Genomic DNA, 22,337 nt, shown 5'->3' with positions numbered 1-22,337 from the left:
ATTTTTGTAATGTATGTATGAGTATCAGCATATTTTTAATCAGCATTACCTGCAGAGCAGTTCTGTGTTTGCCACTGAGTTTCCATTTGGATTGATGGAAGAAAGAAACAAACAAGGCTTTTGTTTTTGGCATAACCACAGGGATTTTTTTTGGCGGGGGGGGGGGGGGGGTGACTTCAGGAATAAAAATCTATTTTTAAAGTGACCCTCAAATTCATTAATATGTTATGTTAACCTTTTGCTTGAGATTTTCAGGAAAGAGAAATAGTCAACATCCTCTTCAGGAAAATCAGTGATAAATGAACAACACAACATTTTAAGCTGTGTTTCCAAACTCTATACTTACAGCATATAAACCAGGAAGGGGAGCTATACGACCCTTTAGATGTTGTTAAAATGCAACTCCCAACGTTCCTCACCATTGACTATTCTGGTTTTGAAAACTAGGATTTGAATTTTAACTACTTCTAGTGGGCCACATAATTTTCACTCAGATATATAAAGTCCTTACATAAGTGTGATTCGGATGTAATGAATAAATCTGCTTGAAATACAAAGCTCACAGATAATTTGATGCACTTTACAGATACTAGCAATTACAGATTCTGAAAGCTAACTGATGTATCCTTGAGAGGGAAAATATATTCTCATTATTTTTTCTTTTTATGCTGACCTAGGGCTACTGGGATGTGAACTGTTTTCTTTATACACTTGTGTAAACACTGGAGTTGTTCTTAACATATCCTGACAGAAATCAGTGCATCCTGAAAACATCCTGGCAGACAGATTTAATATCCGATCGACATTCCCTTCAGCAGCTTGTTATATTTACATAGAGTTTCCTACTGAAGTAGTTAAGATGAGAACACAAAGGGGAAATTCTAGAATTGCTGAGTATTTATTATGTTTTTAACCAACTGAATAACCTTTATTGCTGAAATACAACTTATAAAATAATGCTAAAATAAACTCAAATGAAAAATCTAGATAAAATCACCAGCAGCAAATATAAAACCAAGAATAAAGTCAGAAACAGATAAAACAGTGGAAATGTCTACATGCAGTGAATCCAGTTCCTAACACACCTGGGAATAGAAAAACATTTTTACCTGTGACTGAAAAGTGCATGATGAACATGCCAGGTGGGCCTCTTGATTCTGGAAATAAGAGTAACACCATGGAAGAAGTCCTTTCTCATATAACCATCTGCCTTCCTTCATTTGGCCGAGATACTTTAAAAAGAGCACTAGATGATGATTTTTGTCTGGCTGGTAAATATAGTGGAATATGTTCTTCCAGACCCTATAGCCCCAAGTTGCTTTTACTTTTGTGGGCTGAGGATAAATTGACTGGAAAAAGTAAAACCTTATCACTAAAGTTCCCCTGATAGTACTGGGGCAATTTCTAACTCTCTATCCTACAAAACAGGAATTAGAATGCAAATAATAAATACAGTTACAGTAACTGGGTGCAAACTCCATCGAACACAGAAGGACTTATTTCTAAGTATACATGTATTCAACTATTTCTGTATTCTGTTTTCAAACATGGTGAAATAATTTAGAGAGATAGAAACACTTCTAAATCTGTTTGGGATTTCAGCATTCTTAATAATTTGATATCATCAGAAGAGTCTGTTATATCCTTCATCACTCCAGACCTTAAATTATTTTTACAAGAGTATTTTAAATTGTACCACTCATATAATCATTTTGATAGGTTCCTCTATTGTACAAACTAACAATTTTCTCTCTTTGTTCCTAGTTCTTTCATCAGTTTCCACTCCAGGATAAACGACTACAAGAAAGTAATCTGAAGGAAAGATTATTTACCTGACCATTGTCCGTAGAAACCATGGCTTGTTGACAATTGATGGTACGGCTTCATCCATGAGAGAATGTGTTTTGATGAAATTTAGTGTGTCATCTGGAAATTCATTGGAGGATGTATACTTTTCAAGTAATGTAGAACCAGCACAGGTTCCAGGCCTAAATTAAAAACAGGATGGGAGGGAATTTACCACTTTGTGCAATGATTCTACAAAAACTGTTTTTTAATAATCCGTTATTATTAGCTGAGACTATGCCAGAGGCTTTTGAGAAAAAAAGTGAACAATGTCCCCAACTGAGGCAGTCTTAAATTTCCTTTGGGCCTAGTGATTCCAGTATACAAGTTTAGCCTTCAGCACTTGGTTATGCATTATCATGGGAATACCTGATTTATGACCATTAGTGCACATAAATTTCCTAAACAGCTTATGAAGTTTGTAAAATGCAAGTTCACAGTTCATCCATCTACATAGAGCCCAATAAACACATACAGAGTTTGGCAAGGTTGTGCTTACTCCTTAATCATGCTCCAGATTTACTTCTGCCAGGCTCTTGTTCTTAGAATTAAGGTCACTTTATATTTAATTTGACAGGGAAATGTTACATTTTATTCTGGAAGTGTGAAATTAAAGCCGTTTTAAACCACAGTTGGAGGGTGTATCAAGCGAACATCAAAGTAAACAACCTCCTCTCTGCTATGACTCCCAAGAACAATTTTTGACAAGGATGAAAACCCAAGGCTTTTAAACATGAGTCTGGAGAACACTTTAATAAGACACAGTGTTATCTGTCTTGGGTAACTGGAATACAAATACGCTCAATTTTTTCCTGGAATCTCCCCAGTACTTTCATGGAAGCTGGGCCAAAACAGCCAGATACTGGCAGCAGGAAAATCTACTGTCTTTGGCTGATGAAACCCTACCCTGTGAGTCCTTTTTATTTACAATTCCTTCTTGTGTACAGAAGCTTTGCTTCTCCAGAGTTCAAACTGCAAGAGAAACTGAAGTTTACACAGAGCTTGAAGGAGATGGGTAGACTGAGTGACTGCCAGTAACGTTTAATTCATTTACAGTCATGAGCCAAATTACAAACCTGTGTGGTTCTTTGTTATAATGTAGCATTATTTGAAGAAAAACCCATAAGTTTATTTTTATTTTCTTTAAACCCATAAGTTGCAGCAGAAAATGCACACAGGCATAAAGATATTGGAATTACTATTTGAACAGGATGGCCAAAAAGGAAATGAAATAGAAATACCCCAGAAAGCAAAAAAAAGGGAGGTAGGAGTTGAACAAACATTCTCCTGGGAGGTCATGGACATTTTCTTGCCTTGCCATTAGGCTTGCCAATTCTCAGGGCCCAGCCTCAAATCTCCAGTTTTCATGGGCCATTGCCAAGTGGGAAATGAGGGTACAAATTCTGTTGGTTTTTTTTTTTTTTTGGGTGGCTCATTTCCAGGCAAGAGGAAACAGTGTGCAAATCTGCAGCTCAGCTAGTAGAATATAGCTCTCAACAATTTGCAAAGCTTAATCAATTCATTCCTGCAAAAGACTTTTCAGGGGGTCTACATATAGGTTGAGCATCCCTTATTTGCCATTTCAAAATCTGAAATACTCCAAAACCCAAAATTGTCCACACTGGCAGCTGCGATAGTGACTCTTTTGCTTTGTGATGGTACAATGTGCACAAATTTTGTTTTGTGCACAAAATTATTTTTAAAATACTGTGTATAAAATTGTTTTTGGGCTATGTGTACAAGGTGTCAATGACATATAAATGAACTTGGGCCACATCTCCAGTATATCTCATTTATGTACATGTATGAAGAAAAACAGATATTCGAAAAGAATAGGTGTTGGGATTGTGTGTGTGTGTATGTGTGTGCATGTTGCTGTTTTGAAGTATACATTGTATGAATGCTTCTTTGTAGTCTTTTCACACACTCAATGTCTTTAAGAAGTAACAAAAAGGTACTATGATTCTATTATTCCAACAGGGACATATTCACTGAAAGCAGTGGTTCTCAATTGGAGGGTGGGATGCAGGGCACTACATGTCCTTGTCATCATTCTTCTAAGAACAGAATGAATGCACAGCCAAAAATTCTGACATTTCTAACCCAGATTTGTAGTGAAGAATATTTGTCTTCCATTCTCGGCAGTAGAACCAGCTCATCCACACTCTCCAGTATGATGTGAGCATGCTGGGTGTTTCATGGTAAGGTAGGACTCCTCCCTGCTTTATTTGAGTTTTTGCCTACTTCATACTGTATATGGAGGAATTTTGATGATGGTGATGTCTTTAAATAGGCTGGTAAGTTGTCCGTAAAGGAGGATCTGGAACTGCTTCTCGAGGGCAGGGCTCTGTGAGCCCTGGGATGAAGTCCATCTTTGAGTGTTTTGCTCTCACATTAAATCCTGTAACTTGTGGGGAAGGGTGCCTCAGGTCTGCCTGTCAGTAGATGGCTGGTCAGGGAGCAACTGAGTTGCTGAACTTCCCACAGGGCTCAGGTGTTCTGCCCAAGGGAAGGCTCTATAGGCTGTCAAGGGTGACACATGGCTTCAGCTTATCCTGTACCAGGTTGCTCCCTGCTCTTGCCCCCTTTCAGGCTTAACCCAGCTTAAATAGATTTTAGGTCAAACTAAGTTTAACCTACTTCTCTGTCTCATTAATCCATATTTAGTCATAAAAAATTGCTATTTGAGGAAGAGGGGCAGTAACGTTTCCTTGCCATGTTGCTCAGGAGAGTAGTAGATGGGGCAAAAAAGGCACCCTGTTGTTGCAAAAGTGGCAAGAAGTTGGGTGTTCTGGCCTTTTTTCTGTTCACTGAACAGGCATGCCAAGGAGCAAGAAAACAGAATATAAACATTGGACCCTGAACAAACATTGGCTGTGCTCATGGACAAAGGTCAAGAGCGGCAAAGGGAATCTGCCTTTCTGCATAAGGGGGAGCCAGGAACTAGGAGAGAGCTGTTTTCTCCAGATGAGGTACAAGATTTGCCTTCTATTTGCAAAGGCATTGACCTATTGCTGCTCTCTTGTCTACTAAATGGGGGTGACAGAGATTGAGTATCAAGGCCCACTGAGGCCTGTGTCATTATCTCTTTTTTTCTTGGCTCAAAATCAAGCTATATTCTTAATCACATCTGCTTCTGAGGAAATGGTTTAATTCCCTCCTGTTTTCTAAGGAAGAGAAGTTTAGACTATTTTCTACTCCACCAAGCATAATTTTTCACTTCTGTCTGAATAGAGTATTACTTAGTTGGGTTTGTATGTGGCATGAACCCATTTACTTTCATTTGGGCTTCCATCCCTTCTACATTTCCCTGTTTATCTTAACTGTCTATAGTGTATATTAAATCTTCCATTAATATGAAAAGTCTTGAATTCCAAGTCCCCTTCTGCAGAAAATTTTGTAAGGACAGTTACCTGGGCTTAGGCACTCGTTCGTCAGGAACTGGAGTCCATATTGAATCTGGGGACTTCTGTTCCTTGAATCTTCCAGTAAATACATTAGCAATGTCAAGAATATCATAAGCGCAAACAGCCGAGCCGGGGATACTGCAATGTGACATTTCCAGAAATAGTTACTCATTCGGAAGTTATGCATTTTTTTTCATTTTCATTGTTTTGGTCTGGGAAACATGCTGCATAGAAGCTTTCCTGTCACAGGGCGTTCGATTGTGAACTTCCCAACCTCTGGATATTGACAGCAAAAGGCTGCCCTCATGCAGACATCTGAGATGCTCCAGTGGGCAGTCAGTTCCTGTCAGTACTGCTTTCCTTCAAAAGGATAAAACTGAAGCCATATTACAGTAATTCTGAAGGCTTCAAAGATTCTGAGAGATATACTTCCATGGTACCAATAACTTAATAGAGTATTTAAGACTAAACAGGATGAAACAAAAGAAAGAAACCCACAGCCCATGTGCTGGATGGAAAATTACATTGCAAATTTAACAAATTCTCAACAGGAGCTTTGGTGGGTCCTGCTATATCTCTGGTTGCATGCTAGAAATCATTCATAGGATGAAGCAGATACATTTTGCATACTGATGCACATCACTCAACCTGAAAGTTCAGTAAAATGCTACTATCTGCCAGTTGAAGTTCTGCGCGTCATTCGATTTTCCTGTATGTTTCTGGCTGAGTTCCTATGAGCAGGAATTTGCTTAACTCAGTCAACTGTAAAGAGTTTGCAGAAGCAAATGCAGCTTAGCTTTACTCCCAGAAAAATTTAAATTTGGACTTTTTGATTATTTGCCTGTAACCTAATAGTGGCAATCACTAAATATAATTACAGTCTTACACAAACACTTTTAGAAGAGCTTAGATGTTTCTTTTAGTCAATGGCTTTGGGGCATGAATTATTCATGACTCTGCCTTTGTTGTTTACACATGGCCTACTGTAGTACGGTTCTGTCTGTCTTAAACTACATCGTTCTGATCAGATAGTAAGCACCATCTGGCTGAGAGTTATAATCCTGATTTAAGGTGGAGAGACACTGTCATATATTCAGGCATTGGAATTTGATTGTTGGATGTGGAGATAATACTAACAGGACATTATTAGAGAACAAAGTTAAAACAGAATGTTAAATAGACAGTTTAATTTCCCCAAAATGACAATAGGTAGTATGAAAATTAGTGAAACTCTACTCATAAAGGTGTTATCTTGTTTTTCAGTATTTTTTTTGTAGGCAATTAATCAAGGTTTTGGTTTTATTGTGTTGCGCTATAAGGCAACTTTATCATAGCATTTTCAAGCAACACTGGACTTGTATTGGGAACACATTCCTTCTACAGTATATATTAGAGAGCCAACATATGGTAGTGGATAGAGCATTGGACTACTACTCTTTAGACCAAGGTTCAAATCCCTACTCAGCTAAGGAAAACCACTGGATGGCCTTGGTCAAGCCACACTATTCTCAGCCTCAGAGAAGGAGGGCAAAGATAAACACATTTTGCCACACAACTCTTTCATAGTCTGTCTTTGTGGTCACCATAGGCCAGAAATTACTCAAAAGCACATAACAACACAACTGTAGTATGTAATAGTGTATTACAATTCTGTTTCATTATCTGGTGCTTCAGTTCTGAAAAATCTTACACAATTTATTAACATTAGAGAGAACTAGAACATGTTGGTTTGTACAAATGCAAGATCAGTAGATCAATAGAAGAGTGATTCTGATGGCTGTGCCTTTCCTCTTGTGTTATGTATGGTGCTTTTCACACATATTACAACTCTTAAAAGGTCAGGGAAAAGAAGTGGTGTCATCCATCCACCTGAAATATGGTTATTTCACATTTTACTGATTCTGATATATGTATCTGGGACCTCACACTTACATAGGCAAAAACAGAAGGGATCTGCCCTGGTTGCTACTCACTGGCTCCAGCCTAATGTGCCTCAGTACAACATAAATATTTACATGCAGAATTACGCTACACTGCTCCCAAATTTACAGTAATTCTCTTGAAATTGTCATGCATAGCCATTCCATGCTCATAATAAGTAGGCCTCTGACACGACAAATAAAAAATAAGTAGGCCTGTAATCAGATGCACAATGATTACAGAAGCAATGAGACCCCTGGAGGAACCTGTTAGATATCAGTGCTGATATTAATTGATGTCTGCCTATGGGATAGGAAGCAGACTGGCAGTGTACCTACACTGTAGGGTAATGCAGTTTGAGGCCACTTTAATTGCTATGGCTTAATTCTACAGACCCGTGGGAATTGTTTGGTGAAGCACTAGCACTCTTTGACAGGAAAGGCTAGAGACCTGCAGTTCCCATAATTTCATGACACTGAGCATTGTCAGTTAAAGTAGTATTAAACAGTATTATTCCTATAGTGTGGATGCACCATAGGTCACACAAAGCAGTAATAGATCAAGGGGAGGAATTTTGAGCACTACAGAGGAAATAATACAACTGCTGCTGCAGCACCTCAAAAAAGTGCTTGTGCAAGGGACATTTAATTGCACTGATGCCCCAAACTGAATGCAGACCATAGAGGATGCTGTTTTCACTTAGGGAACTGAAGATAATGCTTGTTACATTATATCTGGAATTACTGTGATGTTTTGTTTCTTTACTTGATCAATGATGCATGGGTAGCATACAGCAAGGACAGCAAACCACACCAGCATCAAACCAGAAATCCTATTCAGATGCTCATCTTTCCACATCCTCTCTTGCTGATTCCTTCAGCCCTCCTTGTGTTGGAAGGGTACATATGCAATAGTTAGGTTTTTCTCGTGATCTTGGCTCTCTAGGAAATTTTCTTGGGTTTTCATTTTTGAAGCAAAGCAGGCTTCCTGCTGCAGAAATTAATTTCCCAATACATGGAGGGATGCAAAGTCAGGGGATGCAGATGTAATAGATTGGTGGGGCCAATCAAGCTTCTCTCTACATCCTTTTTCGTGTGTTTTTATTCTTGTAATATGCAAACTTATGAATAGAGACCCAATTGGAAGCAATGAAAAAATAGTTTAAAAGCAATACATAAAACAGTGTAAAACAGGTGAAAATGAAAGTCTTTCCCTGAAGAATTTCACAGAGAAAAAAATATCCAAAGATTCAGATTCACATTTACTAAAAATATTCTGTCCCTGGTTGCCAACTGTATTTTCACAGGTTGTGGTGGAATGGGGATCAATAAAGGAACCAGATATTACAATATTGATTATGTTTGATATGAAATGTCAGCCATTTCGGAAATCTAAGTCACCAAAATATGTAGGCTTTACATCTCCTGAGTTTCGATGCTTATAAAAGGTAAACACTATCTTTTGATAAGTATTAGATCTTCTGCAGTCCTGCTATCTCATCTTGGTGGGATCCACTAAAGTAGCCTGTTTTGCAACTTGAAAGGAGGAGATATATGGGACTCTCCACACCAAGAGAGTTGGTGGGAGGAGCTATTTGCCTCCCCCACTGAATTTAGAGAATGGATGGTTCCAGTGGAACCATCTGGAAAAGAGGGCAGGACTGTAACTATCTTGGACTGTAAGTTATCCATGGTTGCAGTTATGGCAATTCCAATTGAATAAGACATTTTGAAGAAGCAAGATGGTGAAAGGCAAACGCTGTTGTTATTGTTGTGATTCCATCACCACCACAAATTAGGACTGAAAGTAGTTTACAAATTAAAATAATACTATTGAAAAAAATAAAAAGTAAATATTTAAATAGTATCGAACTATCCACACTATTAAAACAATTCAAACCAGAGTAAAAAATAAATTAAAATGTGTTTAAAAATTCTCTGAAACAGTTCAGTTAAAACAATACAGCTAACACATGGTTGATGGATTTCTGTGGAAGAATAATATTGCTTATGAAGGTTAAATCTGTGAGTTTACTTTATGGAGATTTCTTATGAATTACATCTCCCAGCCAGTTAAATACATATTATTTTCAACAATAGGACTTTTCGCAAAATAAAATATGTCTGATTCCTGTGGTTGGCTGTAATTTCAATGCATGGAATTTCCAAAGCAGATGCTATAGTTTGGTTGTCAATAGTAGCTATTATGCCTGCACTTTCTTCCCATGCCAAAGTAATGAGAAGTTTGCTTTTGACCTTGCTGAGGTTACCCTTTGACTTTAGGTAGCATGAGTACATGAACTGAATCATTCCCTCTTCCCTGTCACAGAAATCACTGCAAAGAAACAGGACCTAGCTGCCACAAGAGCAATTTGACATTAATTAGCATATTTGCTAAAGTTTCCCAGCGACCTTAGAAACAGGAGATCTCAACATGTTTCCATAAATTACTTGGAAGTATGCAGCAATGTACCAGTGTTTACCAGTTCTTAACAGAGCTAATGCCATAAAAGCCTTTTACCAGTTGATCTAAAGCAATGGGTGTCAGAACTATTACTACTATTCATTACTTGACATGTGCAAAGAAAGAGGAAAATGGATCCATTCACAGAAAGGGAACTCTAGTCTATATAGAGGGAGAATTATTTGCATTGAGCACATACTCAATTTTCCCTATATGAATTACATGGAGTACAATCTGCTAGGAAAAGATTATCCTGATATGTATAGCCTTCCTCAGAAAATACCCTGATCCATTCCATATTCCACATTTATATCAATGGGGCTTGAGGAGAACAGTCCACAACAAATTCTGTTTATCATCTTTCAATAATTCCAAAAGAATGGTAAGAGCAAGCACACAAATTAACCTCAGCCTCATTATTCTGAATAGTAAACTTGAACATTTCCCTTGGTGAAAGATGCATGTCTCTGAGGACAGATATGGCTCTCACAACATAAAGCAAACATTCACAAGTCTGATTTTCTCTTTTGGGAAGCAGCAAAAAGGATTGTGAGAGTCACACTCAATTCCAACATTGCTAGTCCTGTGTGGCTTCAACAAAGGGCATATCTGCCTCTTTTAAGTGCCATAGCTCCATCCTATAGAATCCCGAGTTTGTAGTTTTGAGAGATATTTAACCTTCTCTACCAATGAATGATGGTACCTCACTGAACTAGAAAAACAACAACAATAGGATTCTGTACGATAGAGACATGGCAGTCAAGGTGATGTCAAACTGCAATAATTCTACAATGTGGATACATTGTAAGTTATCATGATTAGGGAAGTATTGCCAGTGGCTATTTGAATCACTTTAATGTATGCAAACATGCAGGGGACAAGGAAGTCAAGTCCATGTGGCCATGAATGCTGTGCCATGAAAATATTTTGCCATTGTATCTGAACCAGGTCACCAATTTCCTCCTGGATGAAAATGCAAACAAGGAGGAAATGTTTATAATGCAAGACTTTTGGCTGCTTCCTGTACTCTGCCATGCTACTATAGTATGAGGGAAGTACAAATATAATTTAACTAAATAAAGATTTGCATTTGCAGGCATTTACTCTTGGCCTCTAGTCACATGGCTAAAAACAGCTACCAGAAGATGACAAATGCATGGGAGTAGGATTGACTTATATCATTTAAAACCATGCTACAACTGAAAATAGGTTTCCTTTCCTGCTTGCACAAAAATCCAAATGTTCCCTTTGGGGAGGAGAATAGGAGTCTTACATGCTGAAATCTGTCCATATCCCTGAATAGTGTGTGTGAGAGAGAAAGAAAATTGCACATAAAATGTCATGGGTATGGTCACTAAAAATGTTTTACCAAGTATGGTTTCACCATGCATGTGACCTATGGCACATCTACACTGCTTGGGAGGAGCTAGTTTTGATGAATCAGATTGACAGGTGTGGAACCCGTTTTAGGACAGGAAGCTATACAATGAACACAGAGCCTGACCTCAAACTACAAAGCCCTAAACGGTTCCGGCCCAAAATACCTTTCTGACCGCATCTAGGCCTATGAGCCCACGAGGGCCTTGAGATCGTCTGGGGAGGCCCTTCTCTCGATCCCGCCTGCTTCACAGGCACGTCTGGCGGGGACGAGAGAGAGGGCCTTCTCGGTGGTGGCCCCCCAGCTGTGGAACACCCTCCCTGTAGACATCAGACAGGCGCCCTCCCTTATGTCATTCCGTAAGAGCCTAAAGACATGGTTATTCGAGAAGGCATTTAACTAAGTGCTACAATAATTGGCAATGACGACTGGAACGGAATATGGATTACGAGATTGGTTATGATTCTACGATGAGACGGAGCGGATTATTTAGTGTAATTATATTGTTGGTGTATTATTGATAGTTATGATGATATTTCGTTGTGTTATTGCTTTATTGTAAATTTGTCTTTTTATATGTTGTACACCGCCGTGAGTCGCCCTAGGGCTGAGAACGGCGGTCAACAAATGCAGCAAATAAATAAATAAATAAATAATAAACTGTGATGACATGTGCACCAGTTTTCCAAATGTGTAAGAGGTAGGAAAAAAATAAAAGTGATAGTTAGGAATGGAGGTAATCAGTTACCCTCCCAGGTAGGTCAGTTAGCCCCCTGATAGGCAGCCATGCCCTTGGGTCTTCTTCTTTTCTTTTTTTTTGGCAGCGCCTTGCACCATGTTTCAAATTCTACAAAATGCTTCAACCAAGCAAGTCTCTACAATGCGCTCTGCATTCTGTGGACCTGATTCTGTGGACCTGCAATCTGGGATACTTTGGGATTTGCTGCAGTGCATTCACGATATTAACTTGGATTTTCTTGTGACTTTCTTGAATATACCTTTTAGCCCATGTTGCATGAATGTAGCCGAATGATTTAGCGCCGGGTTCCCCGCGAACGTGCGTTGCGCTACGGGCGAGAGGCGGTGTGTGTGTTTTGTGGCCATTGTAGTTTTAAGTCAGCTTTGAGCTGCATTAAATGGTCAGTATAGATTTATTTATTATTAATTTTCTGTATTTATATACCACCTTTCTCACCCCTGGAGGGACCCAAGGGGATTTACAATGCACTAATGGCAAAAATTCAATGCCAACATACAGTACACAAATAAATCATAATAACTAATTACTACATATATCCATGAACTTAAAATCAATTAAAATTATTAAACAGCAGACATACATAAAATTTAAACATTCAGACAAGCATAAAATTATCCTAGTATAAACATTAAAATCCCATGATCCAGAAATTGTATACCATAGTCATTCTGAACTGTCATAGCACATGTTCCTTAATTATTATTTGTAATGTATTATTTATTAGCCAAAGGCTTGATCCAGCAACCAAAGGCCAGGAGGGCAGGCACTGATCTAATTTTGTTGGGAAGGGAGTTCTAGAGCTGAGAAGCCACCATTGAGAAGGCCCTGTCTCTCGACCCTGCCAGCCTTACTTGCAACAGAGGCGGGACCAAGAGCATGCATTACATGGATGAGTCTTACATGCACTTTAGCACTGGGTCAAGAGCCAGTCATTCTGTTTAGTACCAAATTATCATACAGCAAAAAAGAAAAGAAAAAAAGAAAAAGAAAGAAAAGAAAACCCAAGCCCCACCTAATATAAAAATAGTTACCTGTTATAAGGGGTGGAAAAAGTAGCTAAAACAATATTCCGGCCATTGATATGAATAACATCAGTAACTGCCTGGAGTATGTTAAAGTAGAAATGGGAGTCACCAGGAACTGAGCAGTTGAGTCGTGCCTTCAGGAAGGAAGTCCATTGTTTTTCTAGCACTCGTTGGGATCCACCCATGTCATTCTTGCAAACTCGAGCTACTCTGGGGAAAATGACCTACAATAAGGAAAGGTGGGATGGGGTGGGGAGGAATAAATAAACTGGAATATGTATTTAATGCAGTCAAGCTTTCTTTTTTCCCCTTGAAAAAGACAGACACGATAATGCTGGGTGTTTAATTTGATCTCATGTTTCTATAATCTGTGACAAATAACCAACAGAAGAAAATTCAGGTTTGGAACTGTGTGTTATGGAAAGATAAGCTTGTGACATTTCATACACAGACATAAATCCGTCAAGAGATCGGTTCTTAGCCTCATAAAACTCATTTCTATGCAGACTACTCAGCTTTTTATTTCTACGAACAAAAGCACATTCTACATTTGCAATCCATGCGGCCTACACTGCCAGCCACTGAGTTTTGTACCCTCAGCATTTTTTAAAACGATGCAGGCATCACCAGAGTTTTATTTATGCCATTCTCCTTTTTAACCTTGTAAGCATTTTAATACATTGATTGTGGAAATATTTTTTAAAAATATTTTCAATGGGGTTTTATTATTCCTTATGGCAGGACATCTCTAGAATGTCTTCCGAGTTACTTTTGTTACTCTCATGAAGCAAACCCAAATACAGCTGTTTCCTCATTTTAAAACCTGTTTTATAATGATTATTTGTAGCTCTCAATTGAATCAACTTCCCATATGCTTTCCAGCTTAATGGAGGAGAAGGAGATGTTTTCCCCCTTCTCTTTTTTGAATTTGACACCATCCCAAGCCAGATTTTTTTTTAAAAAAAAAAATCAAGGCAGTTTTTATACTGCATTCCAACCAAACTTTGGCAGGAGCCACAGAATCCTTTCAAAACAATGACCTTGTCATTGTGATTTATGGCTCTCATTTCAAGGTCATTCCTGACCTGCAGTGATCTACAAGAAGTTTTGCTCCTTACCTTTCCCATGCTGTGGTACTCTACTGCTATTTCTCGAAAGAAGAAATAAATATAGTTGCCATAATCCACTGCATGGACAAAATAAGGCTCTGCAATAAAGACAATATAAATAAGCACACATCACTATGAAATCTGAGCAAAGTACATCAAGTTGGTATAAATCGTTTGCTTCTCTTTATACAGAAAGATTTCTTTGCAGCACAGACTACAGTACTTTTTGGGACTAGTCTGCTGATTAGGAGACTCTGGAAAAGTTACTCCACCAAAGTAACTTTTCCACCAAATAACTTTTTCAACAATCCTTTCTTTGGAAAACAAAGAAAATATAGGTAGGATGTAGCTTTATTTTTTTCTAGATTTGCTACTGAAGCAATATAATTTGTAATAACCACATACAAATAAAATACAAAGGCAAAAGTTTGTTGTATCAAAAGTTATAGCTAAAGCAATTTTTGTACTGGACTCTGCTCCACTTATCAGTATTAGCTCCTATAACTGCTATAATATGACAGTAAGCCCAATATAAATTGTTTATTTTGGACATAATCATGTTACATCAATAAAAGACCAACTTTATTTGTATACTTCTGATAAGTCAATGTTTTTATTGCTTTCCTATAGAAAGTGTTAAGCATTACTTTTCAATTTGCATATGAAGCATGTCAATTAGATTATCTTAAAATGTCTTCTAACTGTAAAGTTACACACAATGATGTTATAATTGCAATAGACTGAATCTAAGATTATAATATAATACAAAAGGAGCAAAATAATCATGAAACCATTTTCAAAATGGCAACTCTTAGTGTATATGAATGTTTGGAGGATGGTAGAGATAGTCAGAGAATTAAAAACTTGATGAGAATTTGGAAATGAGAAGACTTCAATGTTTTAGCATTAATAGCTGGGGGATGCCATTCTCCCACCCTGGTATCTGGGTATTCAGTGCTCTGCAGCGTTCTTCTTATATTTCCCATGGCTCTTTTCCGCTATCCATTGTTCCAGCTGGCCTGTCCCCAAAATCACACATTCTTCTGTGCTCTTTTGTCCTCTAAGGAAAAGAGCCCCAAAGGCATGCTAAATTATGCAGAGCAATAAATTAGAGATACACGCCTTCGATTTGCATAATTTACTCCAAATACAAACTTTGGGTACTTTTCAGCTGCAGAGTAGTGTAGTTTCTTTCCAAGGGGATCCGCAATATGGCACATAGTTATATAAAGGAGTAATAAACATGTACTCAACTATACAAATATAATAATTTTAAACTGCAAAAAGGGCACTAAGAGTTTCATCTCAAAACTGTTCACTTTCTGCTGCATTTTTCCCCTACAAGCAAAAGCTCCCTTTTCACAATCACCAAATGCTATGTGGCACCCATTCATAATGCCATTGGAAAAGAATGAATGGCAACATTCTTAACAATGAGGTTATTTAGAACATACAAATTGCCTAATTCAGCAGCACCCATTCAGCACTTCATGACAATAAAACAGGGGATCTGTTATTTTACTTTCGCTGATGGATCTTAGCACTGCATACCAAATTCCCCATAACTCATAAAGCTGTGATAGTTACCTAGTTCATAATTTGAGAAAAAAGGAATGACAGTGCCATCCCTGCTCCAGAACACACTTCCCCTGGTTCCAATTCATAACCTATTTAGTCTAAATAAATACATGAAATCTATTTTTGTGGCTATTGTGATTTGGTACTGATATTTAACCAGCAAAATAAATGAATCAGCGAACATTGCCTTCTGCTTAGAGCAGTAGTTCTCAACCTGTGGGTCCCTAGATGTTTTGGCCTTTAACTCCCAGAAATCCTAATGGCTGGTAAACTGGCTGGGATTTCTGGGAGTTGTAGGCCTAAACACCTGGGGACCCACAGGTTGAGAATCACTGACCTAGTGACAGCATGGTATAGTGAATGGTTTGAACACAGGACTATGGGCACATCTATACTGATCACGAATGCAGCTTGACAGCATGGTGTTTAGATGATGCATGCATTGGGGGTACTTCAAAATAGAGTTCATAATGCACATTAGAGTGCTTAATTGTAAACAATATTACACTTTGATAGTAGTTAATGCACATGTGTTCTGGTGATCCACACATGTGCACTGCAGGTGGGGAAGGTGAAATAAATATGATTTCTCCACGGATCCTGGAATTGGTTTGAGGCAAGCCTTTATGGTGTGTATAAGTTCCATCCAAGCCTCAAACTGACCATGGGCTTCCTTTGCAATTATTCACATACAATGAAACCACTTCTTTCTCTGCCAGTTTCACACCTGCTTAACTAATCAATGTAGGTGTGCCCTGTGACTCTGGAGACCAGGGCTGAATCCCCTGCTTGGCCACAGAAGCCTACTTGAATTTCTGTAAGTTCAAAATAAATTGAATTCATATAACAATCAACAATCTGGCAGAATACATCCAGAAATGAAGTACAGCTGCCATGTGCTTTAAACATAATTTCTTTGTTACAGTCACTAAAGAACTGGATTTCACAGCAACTCAGCGAAGGAAAAAACCATACATTTTGCAGGAAAATCCAAGGTGATAATCAAAAGTGCCACCTTTCCCTTCCTTACTTTTGTTTACTTACCTTTCAACCATTTTGAATCATGTTTGACTGTTCGTAGTGTTGGGCTGTCTCCAAGGCTCCGGTAAATGACTGCATCTATTGCAAGGAAGTCTGTCACAGTTGCAGAATAAAGTTTTCCCTCTTTTAGGATGAGAAGAGAAAGATAGAGAGAGGTGAGTACAATTATATTCCTCTAGCAAACCATCCAGATAGGAACAAGAATAAATTCTTGTGCCCACACAACATAGCATTTTCAAATAATGTGGCAAAACTCTAATCCAAAACTCTATCCTGCACCTTTTTGGAATAGTATATCTTAATGATGCTCTGTTTTAAACACTCTTTCTACTCTTTCACATAAGACAGTGTAATTAAACTGCAAGGACAGCAATGTGTGGAAATGAACAGTTTAGTTTATTTATTATTTATTATTTAACAGGCAAAGACATTTTAAGTTTAAGCTTTTAATATATGAGAAAGAAAGCCTCTCATTGGGAAGTATGCTTTATTTATTATTTAAATATTTATATGTTTTTAAAAATGATTTTATACTGTTTACTTGTTTATTTAAATTGTTTTCAATTTTTATTGTTACATTTTTTAAAAAAAAATGATTATTTTTGGAAGCTGTCTTGGGTCCCACCTTGGGAGAAAGATGGCACACAAGTAAACAATAAACTAAATAATTGTTAATTGATACTTTAGGTTATGTATATTTTACCCTTTTCTCCATTCCAGACTCAGGTGGCTTATGAAAGTAAAAAAGAAACATAGTAAAACATTCACAGTATACACATATTAAAAATACAATTAACTTTTAAAAAATACTATCAAAACCCAGTTCCCTTACCAATACAACCAGTCTGTACTCTGGATTTTTAATAAGCCAGGAATGGCAAAGATTTAATACACATGGGATGTTTCACCTTTCTAAAATTCCTGACCACATCATATAAGTTGTAAAAATTATTCATTGTATTTTGTTAGACACAGCCCAATCAAAGAAATGACCAAATTCATTTCTGTATACATCCACTTCCAAAAAAATCACTTGTACCTAGGTTTAATACCTGGGGGGAAATGAATATAAGGGTCCTCTTTCACCTTTCTGGAGTACAAGAAACTGAAAAACTCCTTTCTGTTTATGTTTTCAATAGTGGTGGCTACCAATTTTCTTAGTGAGAGATTTGGTCACTATTAGACATGTGCATGTGGGGTAAACTTTGTCTTGTTTTGTGTCCTGGCTTTTGTTGGGGGCCTCTTATCCGTTTTTTGTAAGCCTCTTGAAATTGGGAGAGTTGTTTTCAGTTCTTTCATTTTGGGCCCGAAAATCCAACCACTATTTGGGGGGGGGGGGGGTTTCCCACCCACTGGCTCCTCTTCCCAGCAGGCGTTCTTTTTAGCTGGCACCTGCTGTTTCTACTCTAGAGTAAGAGGCACTCTGCTGTAGACACTGCCAGGTATGCACACTTTCTGGGCCTGCCTGCACGCCCCACCACACATGCACTCTTCTTGGAAACAGAGTGTCTGTGTGGCAGCATGTGCAGGCAGATCGGGAAAGCATGCGTGCCCGCCAGTGCTTGCAACCACGAGCCTCTTACTCCAGAGTAAAAGGCACTCAGTTGCAGGCATGCTCCAGGCCTGCCTGCACACCTTGCCACACACGCCCCACCACATTATCCAAGAGTGCATATGTCATAGGGCATGCAGGAAGGCCTGGAACGCACCTGCAGCTGAACTCCAGGCCTGCCTGCCTGCAAGCCCTGCCACACATGCACTCTCTTTTCAAGGCAAGAAGGCAAGTTTGGATGCACATGAAAGCAGGCTTTCATGTTTTGTGTGGGTAGGGGGCTTCTTGTTTCATGCTTCCGAAGAAATGGAAGATACGAAAGAAAAAGTAGAAATGAATTTTGCGCACATGTCTAGTCACTACAGTGTTGCAGTAGAAAAGGCAGTAATTCTTTCACCATTACATTTTAATTTCAAACAGTGCTGAACAACTACTGGAAATAAGAAGTGGTCACGGGACTATGGCTTTTCCCAGGGGTGAACATTAACAGATGATTTGTGTTTTGTGTGTGTACATGCTGCAGACTGTGATACTTTCCCTTACTCCGTGTCCCCTTGGTGGCTGAAAATCTTTTCCCTATTTCATCTCTTGCCATGCCTTACCAACCAGTGTGGTCTTCTTATGAAATCAATCCACCAATTAGCATTGGTCTACAGTAGCTGACCACAGCAAGAGAGGTTTCTGAGACCTTGTTTCCTGGACATGTGCATCAGGAGGTGGCGATGGGGAGATTAGAAGTGCTTGTTACGGTTGTCTAAAACCCACCCATGAGAAGTTCCAGGAGTTGCATTCTCAAAAAGTAATATTCCCAATTTTTTTTTACTGTCACCCATTGTCTAATCCTCCTGAGCTGCTGAATTTTGAAACACCAATGCTCTCCTACAAAATTAACGGGAATGAGACTAAAGAGAACATCTTTTTTTTCAAATCATTTTCCTCGCTGCTGAGGAAGGATGGTTGGTTTTGGATAATGAATGGTCGTGAGTCCAGACCTTTTTCCTGTTTACAGGGAGGAGATTGTCATTACTTAATGGTTCACATATGGGCAACAAGGTTTAAGTACAGAAAGGCCAAGGTTTAGTCCCTGGCTCTTCCAGGTACGCTTTGCAAAGATTTCTCTCTGAAAACTTGGGAAACTCTACCAATAAGCTGAGACAACAATGGATTAAACTGACCTATGGTATGACTGGGTATGTCCCAGAATCCATGCAGTAGGTAGACAATAGCCTACCATGTCCCATCTTTGTTTTGAACAAAAGACAGAGATCTGACGTTCCCTCTGGATTGACAACTACAGTAGAATCAGCAGTTGAAGAAAAGTGCATTCTCAGTTCAAAACTCTGTACAGATTACATACATGTTTGATGGTCATGGCAATCACAACTTTCTTTTATTTACTGAAAAATCCAGCAGGTCTTACAGAGAGATATCATCCATGCTCACAGACCAAAAGGGAAATTTCTTAAGGCTGAGCAGTACTCGAATTGACTCCCACGACAGTCATAACTTCATAAAGAATGGATTGGCTCTAATAAATTACTTACTCTAAACCTGACATTTTTTTCCACTGAGCTATGGAAAAAATTCAATAAGCAGGTCATGTTTATTTCTAATTGAATGGAAAGACCACATTTTCTTCTAGCTTAATAATAACTGGCTTTTTATGGTTTTAAGGGCTTCCGTTATGTTCTTTTAGTATTTCTTATTTTTGCAACACTATTTAGAGATGTCATTGCAAAAAACAATGAATTATTTCTTCAAATGAATACTCTGAACAAACTGATGTGTTTCTGTGTGTACACTCATATGTGAACAGCTGCTGGAATAGGAGTACAAACTGACACATTCATATAATCACAGAATTGGAAAAGACCACAAGAGCCATCCAGTTCAACCCCCTGTATGCAGGAAAATACAATCAAAGTAACTTTTGACAGCTATTTATTCAAACCTCTTCAATTTAGTTTGTTAAAAAAAAGGAGGGAGGGGGCATCAACAGTCAATGCCAAAATTCTAAAAGCAACACAGTCAGCCTTCTATATCCATGGATTAGGCATCCACAAATTCAATCATCTACAGCTTGAAAATGTTCTTAAAAATCCAACAAGTAAACCTTCATTATGCCGTTTTAAATAAGGAGTACCATTTTACCACTCCACTTTATTTAATGGGATTTTAAAATCCACACATTTGGGTTTCCATGTGAGGTTCTGGAACCAAGGGCACACTTTATACAAAAAATATAAACATTTTCTTTTACTGAAGTTAAAAAAAATCCCCAAGCAGTCATGCTTACTGGCTATGCTGATTTAGGATTTCTAGAACTTGGGCTCCAAAAGGAAACTTTTTGTAAGCTGAAAGATTCTGGGAATTGTGGTCCACTGAGATGTTGGCTGGGAGATTCTCTAAGTTGTTGTCCACAAAGGACATTTTTTTTCAACCTGAAGGAACTTGGGAGCTATAGTGCATCTTCCATGCTAATTTGGGTATTTTTGTGGAGGTCCAGTCCCAAAAATAAACTTTTAAAGCTATATGATACATTGGGATTTACTTCTGAATAAATAATTATGCTTAAGAAGTGGCACTGTTTGAAGAATAATGAGACCTATCAAGACATGAGCCATAAAAATGTCACAAAACAGGACGTTGTACCAGCAGTGTTAATGATGTAGGTTTATACACAAACCAAATATCTAAGACTGGAGTATAAATCGAACAGATTCAAATACTTAACTGCTTCATGGATAAGTAAATTTGTTTTGTAAATATAAACCCTATTTTTCAGAAGTTAAGGGTGGGTGAGGAGAGGAAAGCAGTGGCTATCCCACAACTAGACACTTGATGAACAATAGTTCAGAAGGTTACCCTGAGAAGGTTCTACAATGCAACCAGACATTTTACAGCTGAATTTGAAATGGGATCATTGGGGTTCATGCTAACACAATTTCAGTAATGAGACAATTTAATCTAAAATCTATCAAGAACAAAATTCCATAATGCCATTCCACAATCAATGGCCCAAATTAACCCCACTAATATGCACTCAATTTTTAAAACTACTGGAAAAAAGAATTAAGAGTTAATTGCATTTCATTGCATGCATAATAAATCATGATTAAACCCACAGACTCCACATCAATCCCCTCCCATGCCACAGCTGGTAACAAAACACCAAGAAGCTTAATCACATCAGGTTTGTCCTTTTTTTCTCCTTTCCAGTTCAACCTAGTACTACATATAATTGCTTATCACAATACTTGAAATAAAGTCTGTTTTTTAAAGTGCTTCCTGATGTTATATTAATGTACTTTTTACCGTTGCACACTACAATGGTAATGACTTTCAAAAATGAGAGACCTATTATTTTAGAATACAGTGATTAATACTGAGCTATGTGATTTCATCATCAACTAATAACAACTTATACTATGGGGAAAAGCTGTGGTTCACTGGGAGAGTATCTATTTCTCATGCAAAGGTCACAGGTTTAACCCCAGCATCTCCTGATAGGACTGGGAAAGTCCCATGCCCGAAACTTTTAGAGACCAGTTATGAATCTTGCAAATCAAGATCATAGAAACGGTCATCTGTGAGCCACACGTGATCCCATTATAAGGCCTCCATACCCTTTATAAATAGACACAACATATCCTCCTAGGGGATATGTGAGCAATTTTGCCTTCTTTTTGGCTCCTTCGGGTTTTTTAGGCCTAGGAGAAGACTTTGAAACCCATGCCCTGCTCTAAAAAACCTCTCCTGGGCATAAAATAGCTCAAAAGGCAGCCAACATTGCTATATTTTCCTCACAAAACTAGAAAGTATTGGAGTTAATGAAAAATCCTTAAAACAGTTACAATTTTGAGAGGTAGGAGGTACAGCCTCCTGCAGTCTAATGATGAGGTCAGTATGGTCCTTGTTCTTTGCATAGTTGTTCATCCTTAATGTAAAGACCAATGCTCTAAGCCAGCTCTGTGTATTCACAGAGTGAATATATTGATTTTTTTAAAAAAACAACAACAATTGTTACATAACAGATGTTATGTTGTTATATAATATTTTATTTTCTTCTTTATCATTACCTGCAAACAATGCAACATTGGCATGCTTTGCATCATAAGGACACCTGGCCATTCCACTGAATTCCTCTCCCATAAACTCCAGAGTATCCATCTGAAAAATAAAACCACAGGATCCTTTTAGAGACAAATAAAATTGCCTGTCCCCACAGACCGTCTCATTAAGCTCACTCCAGAGATCTT

General features: G+C 38.2%; 1 protein-coding gene across 9 annotated transcripts in view; it reads right to left on the bottom strand.

The window, feature by feature from the left end:
- Nucleotides 1-22,337, bottom strand: part of SEMA6A (semaphorin 6A) — a 180,698-nt gene that overhangs the window by 43,698 nt on the left and 114,663 nt on the right. For 6 of the 9 annotated variants that reach the window (XM_067464481.1, XM_067464480.1, XM_067464484.1 and 3 more), the window contains 7 exons: nucleotides 22,158-22,248; nucleotides 16,530-16,649; nucleotides 13,917-14,005; nucleotides 12,805-13,022; nucleotides 5,259-5,390; nucleotides 1,833-1,988; nucleotides 1,110-1,157 (listed from right to left, as the gene is read on the bottom strand). In XM_067464481.1, coding sequence (XP_067320582.1) covers nucleotides 1,110-1,157; nucleotides 1,833-1,988; nucleotides 5,259-5,390; nucleotides 12,805-13,022; nucleotides 13,917-14,005; nucleotides 16,530-16,649; nucleotides 22,158-22,248 — 854 coding nt within the window. The remainder of the gene's footprint in view (nucleotides 1-1,109; nucleotides 1,158-1,832; nucleotides 1,989-5,258; nucleotides 5,391-12,804; nucleotides 13,023-13,916; nucleotides 14,006-16,529; nucleotides 16,650-22,157; nucleotides 22,249-22,337) is intronic. The other 3 variants (XM_060761939.2, XM_067464485.1, XM_067464487.1) reach the window with 1 other exon arrangement.

Source organism: Anolis sagrei, chromosome 2 (assembly GCF_037176765.1).
Source record: "Anolis sagrei isolate rAnoSag1 chromosome 2, rAnoSag1.mat, whole genome shotgun sequence".
Taxonomy (NCBI): Eukaryota; Metazoa; Chordata; class Lepidosauria; order Squamata; family Dactyloidae; genus Anolis; species Anolis sagrei.
Note: the sequence above shows the minus strand (reverse complement) of the source record. Positions and strands in the feature narration are given on the sequence as shown.